The 18,169-nt window shown below is 41.9% G+C and overlaps 1 protein-coding gene across 1 annotated transcript; it reads right to left on the minus strand.

The window, feature by feature from the left end:
• Positions 1-370: 370 nt before the first annotated feature.
• On the minus strand, positions 371-14,055 carry LOC132630614 (large ribosomal subunit protein uL6z/uL6y-like). The gene is made up of 4 exons (XM_060346178.1): positions 13,926-14,055; positions 1,603-1,838; positions 577-699; positions 371-460 (listed from the first exon to the last, which is right to left on the minus strand). The coding sequence occupies exons 1-4, from the start codon at positions 14,053-14,055 to the stop codon at positions 371-373; spliced, it is 579 nt and encodes a 192-aa protein (XP_060202161.1).
• Between the last annotated feature and the right edge of the window lie 4,114 nt (positions 14,056-18,169).

The raw sequence follows: 18,169 nt of genomic DNA on the forward strand, positions 1-18,169 counted from the left end.
CGGCCATGAAAATTTACGATGAAGAGAAGAAAAAAAACGTGTGGCCTGATACCATGTAGAAACTATACAATCTTGACTTGTTCCATTCATTCACCAAGAGAGAATATATATAGGATACAATCTTGAACCCTAGTGAAACAAGGAAACTAAGATCCTAGTGAAACAAGGAAACTAACTAATATATGGTAATTATCTCCCTACAAATATGCTACCAAATAATATCAAATAATATAAAGATATTATACCGCAATAGTTTTCCTCTTGGTCCTTCAACTTCTATTTGCTTTGCTTTTACTTTGATATTTATCCCATCTGGGATATCCATGGCTTCTGATGAAAGTATAGTCTTCATTTTTGCTTTTGCCTTGGGCTACTGTTTGTGGAGAGCCAAAAACCCTAGAGGGATGACATAGATACCATCCAGAAACTTACGGATATCTTTGTTTTTTACATGGCATTTCTGTCGAAAGAAAAAGCAGAGTCTTAAGTAAAGCAGGACCTTGAAGTGCACAATAAAATGCAGAACTGTAATATATGAATAGACATGTATAGATGAGAAAAGAGATAGAGTTTAACTTGGTTAATGAGGGCAACAGACCGAGAGACGAGTTCGATGTCACTTCCATCCAATACCAATTCATCCTTGACTTTCTCAGAGCAGAGAACTGTAACCCCGTCAAGCATATCAACTTTCCTCACCTGATACAGTGAAAGAAAATTAGTTAGTACCCTACTACACTACACTTGCATCTCCTTATATCAAAAAATAGGGAGAACGATATCAGAAAGTCTTAGAGAGATTTGGTTTGATTAAGTTGTCGGGTATTTCAGAAAACTAAGCACTACTGTACTATTGTAAACAGTTCACACATTTAGACAGAAAGCTCAAAAGCACAATTATAAACGGTTCCATGAATGTTTTCTTTTCCCAAGCTTAATGAAATAAACAAGTTATAAAGGTCTATAGAATCACATAAGAAAACCTTAAAGCTGAAGAATATACACAAAAGGTATTTGAGATATACGAAGAGTCTCACGTTAAAGGTGATCAAAGAATGTATAATGGTTTCAAACTATCCTAATTAACTATTGCAAAGTTTCGATGTAGAGATTCAAATCACTGAATAGTTCAAACAAAGGAGCTACAGGGGTTAATGTGTGAATGAAGAAAAACAAGGGACTAAAAAGAGAACTTTTTTTTAGAAGTTATTGACGACGCTTTCAATTGTATAAATAATACATCCCCAATCATTATCAATACGAAGAGGACAACCAAGAATTGGTCCTCCTGTTTTAACAAAGATTAAGTCAAGAATTACCACCAATTTGTAAATACACATAATTCTAGGCAGAACAGAGACATAATTAGCAAATATGAAACCACAGCAGTAAGACAAATCGAAAGCTAGGAAAGGGGAGAAAGCTGACATACTTCTAAACAAATGGTTCACCTTCGATGCAGTAGCCGATGAATTTAACCAGATTTTGATGACGAAGCTGCCCGAGGTAATTAACTTCAGTCTGCAGAGTATTTGACATTTCATTACTGTGCCAACGAGAACAAAAATTCATTTAAGCAGGACAAGTGCAAAAGTAACATACCAACCACTCCTTGTGACCTTGAAAACCTTCTGGCTTCAATTTCTTGACAACAATCACAATTCCAGAACCAGGTTTCGAAGCAGTAAGTGTTTGCGCATCGATCCATCCTTTAAAAACATAACCAAATCCTCCTCCCCCTAGAAGACTGTCAGGTCTAAAATTCCTCGTTGCGTTTTTCAATTCATTGAAGGAGAAGGATTTGACATTAGCAGAAAAACATACCAAAAAACCAATCTCTAAACCACAAAAAGAAGAAAAAGAAAGGAAAAAAAAAAACAGGGATTAATGAACTAAGCTCTAAAACATAACAAGACATCCGAATTCATCATAGTTAAACAATCTATGTTTTATAAAGGTGCCATCCAGACCAATTTAATTTCAATATTTCATTCAATTTTAATTCAAAACCCTAAAAAAATAACATGATATAAACCCTAGAACAATTACTGGGATTTAAAAAAAGGTTATCAAATCTACTAAATATAGAAGGTAATGCAACTAACAACATGGTATTGAAATACATGCTTGAGAACTAGTTCGATTTGGGGCTTGTGTTCATAAGATTGAAAAAGAAAAAAAAAAAAATACCTGAGCTTGTCGAAAACGGCGGTGGCGTCTGGTTGGGATTTTCGACTGCTGGTCGGAAACGGCGGTGGCGTGCGACGTTGAGCGTATAAGGAGGTGGGGTGGTGGGCTGCGTAGAGAGGAAAGGGAGGAGGAATTAAGGAGAGAGAAAGAGAAGGAGAAAAATAAAAAGAAAGTGACCCAATGGGGTCTAAATCTGTTTGAATTTTCGACCACATGTGGTCGAAAATAATTAAGTCATATTTGACCAAATTTGACTTAATTATTTCGACCACTTGTAGTCGAAATTAGTTTTTTTTTTTAAATAATTGTTTTATATTTATATAATTTAATTATGTATAAAATATTTTTTTCCCATTTATTATTTGTACAAAAATTAATTTCGACCACACGTGGTCGAAATTCAGAAATCCAGTTAAAATATCGACCCAGTGTGGTCGAAATCCTATAAAAAATTTAATAAAAATTAAATTCTGCAAATTTCGACCACCTGTGGTCGATTCTTTTCCGACCAAAATTGTGGTCGAAAATGACCCTTTTTTTTTAGTAGTGTGTAATGTGAATGAGATCAATTTTGATGTAATTAGATGCTGACATATAAAATGCTTGTACTTAACCTAGTACTTCCTTATAGATAATATTCTTGATGTATGGTCCATCACAATGTTTTTTGCTCAATCATGGCTATAACTCTTATAATGAATATTATATTGATATTTTTAATTATGACCGCATCTCAAAATGTTCTTGTTGTTTCATTATGACATAAAAGCTATTAAAGTTTAGATATGATGATATAACAAATAGTTTAGCAATAAAAAAGTAGATTTTGGATAGGGCGAGGGAGGAATATAGCAGATTCTATCGAAATTAATTCCTTACACTCATGCTCAAACCAAACCACATGTGGAGTCCTTTCTTTAGTTTTTTTTTTTTAATTATTTTTTTAACAAAAATAGTTTTTATTGAACAATCCTGCTACATTTGATCTATTAAAAAGATAATAAGTTATACATATATAATGAAGATCATATTATACTAATTGATCAACAACAAATTAAAAATAAGAAGAGTTCTTTGTCTTTTGCACCCCTAACCTATATATGTAACAACAAAATATGAAACATCCAATTCAAATATTTCTATAATTTTGTTTGGACATACAATTTTAAATTTCAAAAGTTGTATTTTTTTTACAAACATGAAAACCCCACAATTTGTGAAAACTATCAAAACTTTCTCTAACTCTTATACAACCTTATTAAATGGGCAAACCATGGTTCAATACCTTTTGATTTATTTAATTAACATTTTTTAATTATTAACCTTAAAAGATGATAAGTTAATCATGAATTGCTTTATGCTACTGTTTTTTTGTTTTTTGTTTTAAGCAATAAAATCTAGCAGATTATATTTGAGTCAAGACAAATCTCTAGTGGGCAGCACCAGCATCTTTGATTTACTAAAAATCTCAATACTTGATCTGCAAAGGGTTATTCCAACTGCAAAAAGTTTATCACATTTTCTCGATTATTGAATATTAATGCGGAAGAACAAAAGTATCGTCTATCAAATTCCAAAAAAAAAAATTACAGGAAATTATGAGAACTATTTACTAAAAGAAACATACAAAGAAAAGAATGACAAAGAAGCACAACAAAAAATTGTTTCTGACACCATACAGGGATAGTTTTAGTGACTAAGTTAAACTTTTATAAAGTAGGAACAAATGCTATGAATAAATACATAACTCACTAGATTGAAGGACCAAACTACTGTAATGAAAGTTGGAATCTGAAAAGATTATACTATTAAGAATTATGCACATGTAGAGCCTATTAATTACTGGCAGATGAGCCAATACACTATTTACCTGTTCAATGCATTTGATTTTATTATTTAGTTTATCAATTATAATAAAAGGTTTTTTTCCTTCAAGAATAAATTATACCTGCATATGAATCTGGACTATATTACTTAACCATTCAACGTAACGTTTCAAATTCTTAACCTTACGAGAGTAACTAAGAAACTTAATGCATTGATTTTTGAAAGAATAAATATTATAAATAATGTTTAAGTGAAGGGTAAAATGATCGTATTTTAACTTTGGAAGGGTATTACCGTAATCCAACTTTCAACTATGGAGCTTCCCACTTTTAGTAATACTAGTTTCTGATCACGTGCGTTGCACGTGGATCCCATAAATTAGTATAAACATTTTTAAAATTACATAAATAGTATTAAAACATGTGTTATGTATAAACGGAATTTAAACGAAAAAAGTGCAAGCTCAATATTTTAGTGGCAGGGGTATTGAACTCAAGATAATTGGATATTTTTAGAATCTGCTGACATTTTCATACATTATGTAATGAAAAGAGTCCCCTATTTTGTGTCTGAGAATTATAACTTAAAGCAATATATGTTGATCAATATTTCAATGGAGTACTACAACCAATTCAATAGGCTGTTAAAGAAGTTTGTAGAATCCACTATTATATTTTCTCTATTATAATAACAATCATACATAAAATTTAAAAGAATAAAATTAAGAGACCAATAATTATTGTTCTTAATACAAATATTTAGTTAAAATACATAAAGAAGTAAGGAATTTAAGACATATCGGAGGTGAAAATGGGATAACTTTCTTTTTATTTGTAAAAGTTAAGTACAAACCCAGCAATACACTTCAAAAGTTAAATACAATAAGATTAAAATAAAATCAAATAATCGTGGAAAACGATAGTAAATACGCAGCATAGTCGCAGTGGTATTTTCAGGTGATGAAATCAAAAGTCTCATTTAAACGATTAAAAAATTACGAACGGGTGTTCAACTGTAAATATATAGCCAAAAATTATCCATGGACTCTAATCAAGCAATATAAATTCTATCACTATAAAGAAGAAATTTAAGTCATCTAAGATTTGACGGGAAAAATATAAAAACCCAATCATTAGGTTGTGAAGAGTAATGACAATATATATAATTAGATTAGGAAAGATAAATAGAAACATTTGATCAAGTTCAAACATATTATCGTAAATACACGTGTAGTGAAAAATAATAGATAAAGTTGAAATATTTCTTAGAAAGTCATGCTTCCAAATAAATCAAATCTGTCCTCTCCAACTCGACTCAATTTCAGCCCTCGTAGTCTGCCAAAAAAATTTAAAAAAATTATGTAAGCTACTAACTTTTATAGAGTGGAGTAGTCACTCTAGTGTACATTACCTTGTTTGATGCATAGTTCGAAATGTCTTCTTCAAGTTTTCAACTATTCCCTCCGTCCCAAAAAGATTGTCCTCCTTTCCTTTTTAATCTGTCTCAAAAAGATTGTCCCCTTTCTATATTTAAAAACAATTTAACTTTATGAGATCATCTACAACCACACAAATATCTAAGACTTGTTTTTTACCATACATTTCAAAAGTCTTCTCTTATTTCTTAAACTTTGTGCCAAGTCAAAAGAGGAGAATCATTTTGGGACGGAGGGAGTACATTCTAATCAAATTTAATCAGCATATGACAATCAAGGTGAATTTTTTTAGATATAGAGGTGTGGTGAGAGGTGACAAAGTAAGTTTGATTTATCCCAAAAGTTTTAGTAACGGAAACCTCACATTATTGAATCATTATAATGTGATAAAAAAAAATCACATTCATTGAATTATTATGATGTATTAACCGATTATGAAGAATAGAAAGAGTTGGTAAAATTTTCGGGATACCCCACAAAAAAATAAAAAATAAAAAAATCTCTCTCATATAATCTAGCAATGAAGATGTTGGAAAGTAGCTAAATAAAGTTTCTTAATGTACTGATTTGCTCTTTAATTCCTTAGCGGTGCCCTTTAATCTTTCCGTCAGATTTATTAATTCAATTACTATACATTATATTGATTAATGCAAGCCTTCACTTCTGGCAACGAAGAGGTTGTCAAATTGCTAGCTAAAGCTATAACAGATACATTGAACTAACCCATTTACTTAATTTAAATCTCATTTAATTGATTTATTTTTTATTTATTGGTAGACAAATTTACTATTTGGTATAAAAATAGTATAGGAATAGTGTTTAAATGAGGGGTAAATGTGTCGTTCAATATTTTATGGACATTTTGGTAATTCAACTTTACAACTTAGGGGCTTTTCACTTTTAGTATTATATGATATATGATATATGATATACATTTGGTAAGGCTTTTAATTCTGTACATATTGTCTTATCTCTATTTATACGTGACAAGCCTTTTCAGCTTTTAGTTTACCTCATTTTTAGTTTGGTAAATTTTCTTTTCTCATCAAAGATCATTTTTTTTTAATTGGTGTACTTGCTTTACAACATCTGCAATAAATGTGTAAGTAAAAAATCTTTTTGATTTGGGTTGATGGTCTTCATCTTCTCTGAACTGCATTTTGAGGATATAATTGAGTTGCATTTTGAGTTATTTTTGTTTAGAGAGCACCTTATTCTTTTTTTCCTGTCGTGCATGATTTTTTAAGTTTCCTGCGTCATACGTATCGTATAATTAATTTTAATGCCACTCCCTCTATGAATTAGCTATCCAATCATGTGAATCATAGTTAGGAAAACTTCGCAATGAAATTTCAATAAATTGGCTGAAGCAGAAAGAAAATGTGAAAGGTTTGAAAAAAGGCAAGGTTTTAAAGCTATGAAAGGAACATGTAAGATAGAAAAATGACATTTTTACCCAAATAATTCAAATACTGTTGCATGGGACACGCACGTGTCTCGAAACTAGTATAATAATATACATGAAGAAGCTACGATAGCTTAGTTGTCCAAATACAGACTATTTCTTCTTCTTTTGTTGTGAACTCTTGTATGTCAAGTTGGTCCTGCTAGTCTGAGCTTGTGAGGTGAAGTGTAAGGTTCTCTATGTCATTGGGTTGTGTGTTTTAGTGATATGTAAGGAGTTCATTGTTTTGTACGTTGAATTGAAGGAGATTCAGATTTTCAGTCGGTAACTTGTTACTATCTTATGTTTTGGATATCATCGAATAGGAAGATGCTGTGGTGATCAGAACTTAGAAACTAGAAGGAGATAATACATCTGAACTAGTTTTATTTTGGGCAATGACCTTTCTTGGGAGGTTGGTTGTTGTCAATAAATTGGCAAAAAGATTAACGGGGTATCCCTTTTTAGGTGATGATTTTTAACTTTTGTCCATGTTTTAAGTTGTACAAATATAGATCCATTGCCAGTCTCTACGCATAACTTCTCCTCCTCTCCCTTCTTCGTCCACTGTGTCTGCTATAATCATATACTGGTTCAAAAGCACAATACATTTCATTTTCATTATGCAATCATTCAAAGAAGATTATGACGATATACACACCATGTTCTGGTTTAGCAGTATATATACTTCATATTCATTCTGCAGTGAATAAGAAGATCTGATGCTATCTTTGAAAGTCTTGTTGCTATAATCAAGCCCCATAGCATGGTCCTGGAAGAGAAGCTGGGCCAGAAGACTTCCATTGAATTGATTGGAGCACAAGACTAGGACTCTCCGACTGTATGAGTTACTCAGCATGTACGGGAAACTGTCAACAAGTCTATTCCATTGAATTGAATGGAGCACAAGACTAAGACTCTCCAACTATGAGTTACTTGTTTACCCCCGATTTGGTAACCAATTGAATTTGTATGTGGATATAGGATATGTGCTTGGGCCTTAATATTGATTACAAAGATGGGATAAGAACGCCTTTTGATACACAAATAAGAAGCATAAACACCGGCTGCTTACACATATGACGAGTTGATTGAAGAGGTTCAACAAGAATCGGATGTATATATATATATATATGTATGTTGTGTTACAAATGCTCTTGAAAGTAAAAGGAGAATCAACCCCCCTAAGGGAGGTGGGAGTACTCTATTTATAGCAATGAGCCCATGGGCCCTCTCCAATGTGAATCAATAAAATAGTAATAAAAGGGACAGCCCCTGCACGGGTTTGGTGGGATGTGACTGACGGCGCCGTCTGACACACGCATAGTTGGCAGCTGTCCATGATGTGATACCACTGACGCGTCCTAGCAACGGTCGCATCGGACCAACGGACTCACGGATACCGGACCAACGGTGATGAGACACCGGGGAGAGATCCTGAACCCTCGGTGGCTTAGAGACCGAGCCCGATGGTGCTTATACTCGGCCTTGATTAAAGTGCTCATCCGGAGGTGTGATGTCCCCGTTCGAACCCTCGGTCTTTTCTTTCTCCGATCCATAGTTATCCCGGATCTACCCGTATCCGGTTTTTTCTACCGTATACAGATAGCCCCACGCTTCCCGGACCAACGATCTATCGGAGTGACGGGAAGTGAATGAGTCATGCATCCGACCGCCCGGACGACCTATCCTTATCTCCTTATTTTGGCGGGAATGGGTGCGTCAGGTCTTCCCCTTTGCTGGCCACGTGTCCTATTCCGGGTGGTCCGTTCCTGTCAACCGCCTCTTGCACGTCGTTTCGCGTCGCTTCACATTAATGACGTGACACGTGGCGATCCTCGATTGGCCGTCCTCGATAACCGTTCCCTTCCTTATGCCTATATAAAGCCCCTTATTCCCTCATTGTTTCACTTTTTCGATCTGTTCTCTTTTCCTCTTCTCTCTGTGTTCCAGATCCGTCCTTTCTGTTACAAATTTGTTGCCAAATCTTCTTTTGTTTATACGAAAAAAGTAAAGGGGGAATTAACTTTGTCATCGTTCTTGCCAACTGCTCTTTGCTTCTTCAAATCGTTATTTCCTTCGTTTCCTAAAATCCTTTTCCTTCCCTTCCTCCAACATGTCTGAAACCACTTCTACCGAAGTTCCTTCAGTTTCATCCCCAAGGGCCGAGGCTGTGTCCCCGACCAAACAAAAGAGTAACCCCGAAACTACGGCCTCGGATGTTATACCGGCCAAATTTAACTTCAATAAAGACCTGGAGGCGGAAAAGCCCTCTGCCGTCTCGGACCGGGGATATGACGTGAGGAGATATCCTTCCTCCATAACCGAGGATAAACTCAACACGGTCCGGGCAGACTGTGGGTGGCGCACACGCCCGGTAAGGGTTTTTGCACCCGGGCCATACGAATCCGTTACCGATCACCGGGAAGGGTTCTTGTACGTATACACTTATCCCTTTACCCTTAAGCTCGATCCCCCGGTTGATCCGGTCATACTGGATATGTGCCGGACCTATGGCGTGACTTTGGCTCAGATCGGCCCGATTGTTTGGAGGGTCGTTGCTTGCCTCCGGTTGCTAGCCAACAGAGCTAAGAAAGAATTCTCACTGGGCCACCTAATACGCCTGTACTCCCCAAGGATATTCCGGGGCGGTGTCATAAAACTAACCAAGCGCAGTCGGAGCCCGCTTTTCTCGAAGATGGATGAAGATCGGGACAGGGGGTGGTTAGAACGTTACGTCCGGGTAAAAACCGAGGACATAATCCCGGCCGCCCATCTACCATTTCCGGAGAAGTGGAACGACAAACGTAAGTCCGAACCTTTGAGCCACCGCCCTTACCTGTTCAGTCGCTTATGGTATTGTTATCTCACCGCCCTTTCCTTATTTTTGTAGCAAATGGGTTTGTTCCCCCAGTTATCCGAGATCTGAGTGAATGGGTCACGACGCTCCTCAACCAGTTTCCCTATGAAGACCGGACTTGGGCCCACTTGTCACGCGGTCGATGGATCGCTCAAAATCATGGTAACTTTCGACTTTCCTTCGATCTTGCTGCATCTTTAGCCATTCGAGGTCGTCAGTTTTCTTAACCTGCCAACGTCTTTTATTGTTCAGGTTTGCCGAAGGGCTTGGTGGCATCTAGATCGGAGTCGGGGGCCGCTTCCCCTGTACCGGCGTCCGCGTTTGATACGGCGGGTTCCTCCCGTGTTCTTGCCGAAGCCACCAAAAGAAAATGGCCCTCAGAAAAGGGGGAGCCGTCTAAACGAAAGAAGGCAAGAAGCGTTGCCCGGCCCCAGAGAGAGGAAACGGAGCCCGACATCATAGTTCGGCGGGTCGACCCGGCTCCGTCAGCAGCCCCAACACTCGAGGATACTGCCTCCGAACTGCCCTTGCCTTCTATCAACGAAGGTATCTTGATTCCCGTTCTTCCTTCAGGTGCGGGAGAAATCCTTTCCCCGGCTCCTCTTCGGTCGGTTGACTTTGTCAATATTTTAGGTGAGACTTCCTCGGAAGGTACTCCCCCGCAGAGGAGTAAAGGAGCCGGGGAAACGGCTGTCCCTGCAACCGATAAAAGGACCATTCCAGTTTCGGAGACCGAAGCCCCCATTCAGGCTCGGCCATCGCCCGGTCACGAACCTGTTTCTACTCCGGAACCCCCGGTCCTTTCCCGGAACATCGGGTCTATGCCAAGCTCGTCTACCCCCGCCCCGAGGATTGAAGACTTTGAAGATATGTTTTCAACTACTCCTCCTGCTACCGGTGAAGCTGCGGGTTTTGGCCATCTTCCAATTCCTCGGGTCACGAGGTCGGCCCACCGATAGTCAGAATCCGGCTCTAGAGACAACTTGGTGACTATCTTCCCAGCCCCGAGCGTAGAACCAAGAAGGACCAGATCGGCCGTAATCACCGTCCCCGAGGATTGTGGCATTCTATCGAGTCCGGTAGGAGTAGCCAGTTATTTGCGTCCTCTCGTCTCCGACTCGGACAAGCGAAAAATGACCGGGGTCACCTGGCAGTGCCTTATGAACGAAGGGATGCACGCGGGCAACCGGGTAAGGCTCTCGGCCATCTTTGTATATCAATAGACCTTATGTTTATTTCGTTTGATTCCTTATGTTTGCTTTCTTTGCAGAGTGTAGTACTGGCAAACGAAGCCTTCATTCGTGCCCAACACGAGATGGATGATCTTCGAGGCCAGCTAGATGCCCAAGGCCGAGAAACGGAGAAATACAAGCATCTCCTCCGAGAGAAGGATGAAGAGTTGAGTCGGGCCGCCGTTCTTGCCAACCTTCGTCCCGAGCTTGATGCGGCCAAGGACGAAAATCGTCGTTTGAAAAATGAGTTGGCCGCCATGACTGATTATAACCGAAGCCTCGAGGCTGAGAAGATTTGTCTTAGCCGAGACAAAGCTCAATTTTCGTCGAGGCTGGATGAGCTGGAGACCACCGTGTCCCAACTCCGGGGGGAACTTGATTTGGTGAAAGCCGATGCAGCGAGCTTAGCCAGGAGGAACCGGCTACTGGAATCTGATACCGCTCTATATAAAGAATGCATGAAAGTCTTCGAAGAGAAAGCCGAGGAGCGGTCTCGGATTAGTGAGGTCTTAAAAGCCAAACTGGAGGAGGCGGTGAGTGCCAACGATGTCCTTAAGGCCGAGCTAGAATGCTGTCCATATGAGGACTATTGCAGTGGCGGGTCGGTCCGAGCTGGAGACTAAGCTGGCTAAAGTTGAGGCCGATTTGGAGGAAGCCTGGAAAGGCGTGGAAACGGCTGAGGCTCATACTGCCATTGTCGCTGAGTATGAGAAGTGGAAGTCTCGGCGACTCACCCTCGAAGAAGCCGATCGCGGATTCTCTGATCTTCCGGCCCTGATAAACCAGGCCAAAGAGATAGAGGAGGAGGCAAACCATGCCCTCGGGTCTGACTCGGATGATTCCGAACGAACCGAGTCCGATCATTCTGCCTCTAGCCATGCCGAGTAGCATAGGATTTTTTGACGTAAACGTACTCTTTTGATGTAAATGTACTCTTTATAAAAGTATCCTTTGCGTATATGAAAGTTGCACTCCTCTTGCGTCTTCGCTTGAGTGCTTGTTTTTATTTTACCTTGAATTATTGGTCCGTTTTTTTTCTTTTTCGGAAGAGATTATCCGTAGTCATTTGATTAATTCTGCCCGTGGGACTTACCAAATGTTTTGTGGGCTTCGGACCTTTCCGTGCCCATGATAGGGGCTTCTCTAGGACCGGCGTTTTTCATGGCCGGTTTGTGATGACCTCGTTGGCCTTGTCTAATATCGGCCATAGTGTCCGGTACAGGGCGTATTAATTGAGCAATGCCGAAAATACAGTCTTTGTAATGGTTTCTGTATTGCAAGTGTTTGTACATATGAGAATTTTCATTTCTTGTATCTTTGCCGTAGCAAATACTAAATGGGACACGATTCATTATGATCGTTTGCACATATGAGAATTTTCATTTCTTCTGCCTTGTTGTAGTAAATGAAAAATGGGACACGATTCATTATGATCGTTTGGTCCTTACATCGGAGGCTATGGCCGGTGCCCGGGCCTTAGTTTTGCCGTAGCAAATGTTGAATGGGACACGATTCATTATGATCGTTTGGTCCTTATATCGGAGGCTATGGCCGGTGCCCGGGCCTTAGTTTTGCCGTAGCAAATGTTGAATGGGACACGATTCATTATGACCGTTTGGTCCTTACATCGGAGGAGGTGGCCAGTGGCCGGCCTCTGTTTTTGCCGTGGCAAATGATGAGCTTCTTTCTTTATTTCTCTTTATCGTTTCATGCTCCGATGTGGGTACTGTGCCCCCTTAACACTTGTCCGAGCTTCGAGGTCGGGTGAGTGTTACTAAGCCCCCACTCGGAAGATGTAACCTCGGATACCCGAGTTCTGGCCCTTTATCTCCGTCGCGTAGCACGTTGTACTTGTTGCCTCGTTAAAAACCTCGTCGGAAAACCCATTTTGGGACAAAACCGCACTAAGGAAAAGAGTGCAACACGTGCTTTCAGTCCTAAATTCTATTTGTGTGCCGCCCTCGATTTCCTGTAAAAAAGGCAGCATGGTTATCAAAAGGTATATATGAGAGGATCATACCTTAGCAGTAGTATCTTTTTAGGTGGGATATGTTCCAGTTGTTGCGCAGGCATTGCCCATCCATGGACTCCAGCTGGTATGATCCTTTGCCCGTTACACCGGTCACCTTGTACGGTCCTTCCCAGTTCGGCCCTAGCTTTCCCTCGTTTGGGTTCTTTGTATGCAAAGTAACTTTTCGAAGTACCAAGTCCCCAACTCGAAAATGCCGAAAGTTGGCTCTTCGATTGTAGTATCTTTCCGTTCTTTGCTTTTGGGCCGCAATTCGGACCAATGTTCTTTCACGCATCTCATCGACGAGGTCGAGTCTTACGGCCATATCCTCCCCGTTTAATTCCTCGGTTGTATACCTGAACTGGAGAGTTGGTTCGCCAACCTCGACGGGGATAAGGGCTTCGGCCCCGTACACCAATGATAAAGGGGTCTCGCCCGTGCTAGACTTGGCCGTGGTTCGGTACGCCCACAGCACCTCGGGTAATACTTCTCTCCAATGGTGCTTTGATGCTTCTAGCCTTTTCCTTAGGTTTTGAATTATTGTTTTTTTTGTGGATTCCGCTTGTCCGTTTGCACATGGGTGATATGGGGTTGACACAATCTTCTTGATCTTCAACCCTTCAAGAAAACTGTTGACTTTGCTACCCACGAACTGAGGACCGTTATCACAAGTTATTTAGGCCGGAATGCCAAAACGGCAGATGATGTGATCCCAAATGAAGTCGATAACCTCATTTTCTCTGATTTTTTCAAAGGCCTGTGCTTCGACCTACTTAGAAAAATAGTCAGTCATAAATAAGATAAAGCGTGCCTTACCTGGTGCCCGGGGTAACGGGCCCACGATGTCCATCCCCCACTTCATGAACGGCCATGGTGAGACCACCGAATGCAGCAACTCCCCAGGACGGTGAACTATCGGGGCATGCCTCTGACACCCGTCACACTTTCGGACAAAGTTTCTCGTGTCTTCATCCATCTGATTCCAGTAATACCCGGCTCTGATAAGCTTTCAGACCAGAGCTTCCGCACTGGAGTGGTTGCCACAGGTTCCTTCATGTACTTCTCTCATCACATACTCCGTTTCCCCAGGGCCCAAACATTTAGCCAAAGGTCCGTGGAAAGAGCATCGGTATAATTGGCCATCCACTAAGCAAAAACGGGCTGCCTTTGTTCGTAACGAACGTGACTCCTTTAGGTCGCTTGGGAGCTTATCATCACGCAAGTAATCAATGTATTTGTTGCGCCAATCCTAAGTCAAACCTGTTGAATATACCTCGGCGTGTCCTCTTTCTATGGCCGTGTTTGATAGTAGCACCGTTGACCCGGGGTTGATTTCGGCCCCTTCGACCGCAGATCCCAAATTTGCTAATGCATCGGCTTCGCAGTTCTGTTCTCTTGGTATATGCTGCATGGTCCATTTTTTAAATCGGTGAAGCACCACTTGGGTTTTCTCGAGGTACCTTTGCATTCGTTCGTCCTTGACTTCAAATGTGCCTTTCACCTGGTTTGCGACCAGAAGCGAGTCGCACTTTGCCTCGATAGTTTCTGCTCCCATGCTCCGAGCCAATTCCAAACCTGCAATCATAGCCTCATACTCGGCTTCATTGTTAGTCAATTTGGCAGTTTTGATGGACTGTCGGATGACATCACCGGCCGGGGCCCTAAGGACAATACCAAGCCCGGAACCTCTAAGGTTCAAGGCCCCGTCCGTATGCAGAGACCAAATGCCCGTGGCCCTTCCTGAGGTTAGTAGGAATTCTTTTTCGACCTCGAGGACCATGGCCGGGGCGAAGTCTGCTACGAAATAGGCCAATATTTGGGATTCGATGGCCGTTCGGGGTCTGTATTCGAGGTCGTAACCGCTAACCTCTACAACCCACTTCGTTAGCCTACCCGACAACTCTGGTTTATGCATGATGTTTTTCAAAGGATAAGTAGTCACTACACATACGAGATGGCTTTGAAAATAAGGTTTAAGCTTTCGGGAGGCGCTCACCAGTGCCACCGCCAGCTTTTCCAGATGGGGGTAACGGGTCTCCGCGTCCCCCAATGTTCTACTCACATAATAGATAGGGAATTGCGTACCTGATTCTTCTCGGACCAAAACGCCGCTTACCGCCACTTTGGAGACAGCTAGATATAGAAACAGTGTCTCCCCCGCCTTCGGCGTGTGCAATAGAGAGGGGCTAGACAAGTATTTCTTCAAATCCTGTAGAGCTTCTTGGCACTCGGGTGTCCAGACAAAATCGTTCTTCTTCCTGAGCAAGGAGAAGAATCGGTGACTCCTGTCCGAGGATCTCGATATGAAGCGACTTAGCGCTGCGATTCTCCCGGTGAGTCTCTGAACCCCCTTTATGTTGTTCACCACCTCGATATCTTCGATGGCTTTGATCTTGTCCGGGTTAATTTCGATCCCTCGGTTTGACACCATGAAACCCAGGAATCTGCCAGATCTTACACCGAAGGCACATTTCTCCGGGTTGAGCTTCATGTTGTATTTGCGAAGCACATCGAAGGTTTCCTGCAAATGCTTTAAATGGTCCTCTGTTTCTAGGGAATTAACAACCATATCGTCAACGTAAACTTCCATTGTTTTCCCTATTTGTTCTTCGAACATTCCATTAACTAGGCGTTGGTAAGTTGCACCGGCATTTTTTAATCCAAAAGGCATGACATTATAACAGTAGGTCCCATACCGGATGATGAAAGATGTTTTCTCTTGGTCCTCCGGGTACATCCGGATCTGGTTATACCCGGAGTAAGCGTCGAGAAAACTCAACATCTCGTGCCCGGCCGTTGCATCAATCATTCTATCGATGTGGGGCAACGGAAACGAGTCCTTCGGACATGCCTTGTTTAAATCATTGAAATCAACACACATTCGAAATTTGTTACCTTTTTTGGGTACTACCACAATGTTAGCCAGCCACTCCGAGTATTTCACTTCCCGTATGGAGCTTATTTTCAAAAGTTTGGTTACCTCGTCCTTCACGAATGCGTGTTTAGCCTCCGCCATGGGCCTTCTTTTCTGCTTTACCGGAGCAAACCTCCCGTCCAGGCTGAGCTTGTGAGTTGCTATGTCTGGTGATATACCTGTCATATCTATATGCGACCATGCAAAGCAATCGACATTAGCACGGAGGAATTCAATTAATTGACGCCTGAGCTCCGGGGTGAGCCCCGTGCCCAGGTATACCTTTCTTTCTGGGAGATATTCGAACAGGATGACCTGCTCCAGCTCCTCCACTGTCGACTGGGTTGCATCCGAGTCATCCGGCATGACGAACGATCTGGGTACCTCGTAATCTTACTCTTCATGCACCGGATTAAACCCGACGCACTTTGATTGCTATTTGTGGCTATCTCCTCCTATTGCACATTTCTCTTCAGGCCCCTTGGGCCGATGTGCCACTTCCTCTACTGCGAACATTTCCCTTGCAGCGGGCTGCTCACCTCGGATGGTTTTCACTCCCTCCGGCATGGGGAATTTCAGCAGCTGGTGTAGTGTTGAAGGCACGACCCTCATGTTATGTATCCAAGGTCTGCCCAATAGGGCATTATATTTCATGTCACCCTCGATCACGTAGAACACCGTTTGCTGAATGGTGCCACCTACATTTACAGGCAGTGAGATTTCCCCCTTCGTGGTTTCGCTTGCCATATTGAACCCACTTAACACCCGGGCCACTGGTACAATCTGACCGAGCAGTCCCATTTGTTCAACCACCCTCCATCGGATGATGTTGGCCGAGCTACCCGGGTCAACCAAAACGCGCTTGACCTTAGTTTTAAAGACCAGTATAGAGATTACCAACGCATCATTGTGGGGCTGGATGATGCCCTCTGCGTCTTCATCATTAAAGACGATAGATCCCTCGGTCGAATGATCTCGAGTGCGTTTTTCACGGATAATAGAAATCTTTGTCCGTTTCATTACCGGCCCTCGAGGGGCATCAGTGCCCCCCACTATCATGTTGATCGTATGTTGGGGTTCAACAGGCTTGGGCATTTGGTAAGATTCTCTTTCCTTATAGTGATTTTTGGCCCGCTCGCTTAGCAGATCTCGGAGGTGACCATTTTTCAACAGCCGGGCTACCTCCTCTCTCAATTGGCGGCAGTCTTCAGTTCGATGACCGTGGGTCCCGTGATATTCGCACACTACATTTGGATCTCGCTGACCCGGGTCCGTCCTCAATGGTTTAGGCCACCTTACATCGGGTATACGCCCGATAGCCGAGACAAGTCCCGAAGTACTAACGTTGAAGTTGTACTCCGAAATTTTTGGAGAAACTTTATTGCTGGCGGAGCTTCCGGTGTCGCTCCTAAACGAGAGTCCCCGACTGTTAGACGGGCGTTCAACCAGCTTGCTGCCCCGTCCCGAGAAATGGCTCGGACTCTCTATTGCCTTTTCGGACCTGAAATTTTGCTTCTCCGTATAGGGATATGGCCGAAACCTCTCTTTCAATGATTCGGACTTGCCTTCATATCCCTTCCTTGGTGTCTCGAAACCTCTATTTACTTTGGTCCTTACCGGAGGGAGCTCGAATTGATCATCCTCCACCCGGATCTTCGACTCATACCTGTTGTGGACGTCGGCCCAAGTTACGGCCTCGTATTCTAACAAATTCTCTTTCAGTTTGGCCGAGGCCACCGAACTTAGCATGTTGAGTCCTTTTGCGAAGGCCTGTGCGGCCCATTCTTCTGGCACCGGAGGGAGCTCCATCCGTTCCCTCTGGAACCGGGTGACGAATTCCCGTAGCAGCTCATCGTCCCTTTGGGTTATCCGGAAGATATCAGCCTTACGGGCTTGCACCTTTATCGCACCGGCATGTGCCTTTACGAACGCATCAGCGAGCATTTCAAAAGAAGTGATCGAATGTTCGGGTAAATGGTCATACCACGTCAATGCCCCCTTCGACAGGGTTTCCCCAAATTTCTTTAACAACACCGACTCGATCTCATCTTCTTCCATATCATTGCCTTTTATGGCACAAGTATATGAGGTCACATGCTCGTGTGGGTCTGTGGTGCCGTCATACTTCTGTATGTCGGGCATTTTGAACCTCTTCGGGATCAGTTTCGGGGCCGCACTTGGCGGGAAAGGCCTTTGGATGTACCTCTTCGAATTCGGCCCTTTCAGTAGAGGTGGAGCCCCCGGTATCTGGTCCAC

This window comes from Lycium barbarum, chromosome 3 (assembly GCF_019175385.1).
Source record: "Lycium barbarum isolate Lr01 chromosome 3, ASM1917538v2, whole genome shotgun sequence".
NCBI classification, from domain to species: Eukaryota; Viridiplantae; Streptophyta; class Magnoliopsida; order Solanales; family Solanaceae; genus Lycium; species Lycium barbarum.

Coding starts and splice junctions, on each gene's coding strand:
- LOC132630614 (XM_060346178.1), bottom strand. CDS start 14,055: ATGAAGGAACCTGTGGCAACCACTCCAGTGCGGAAGCTCTGGTCTGAA. Junction 700..1,602: donor AAGGTCACAAGGAGTGGTTG/GTATGTTACTTT, acceptor TCACTGTATCAG/GTGAGGAAAGTTGATATGCT. Junction 461..576: donor CTGTTGCCCTCATTAACCAA/GTTAAACTCTAT, acceptor TTCTTTCGACAG/AAATGCCATGTAAAAAACAA.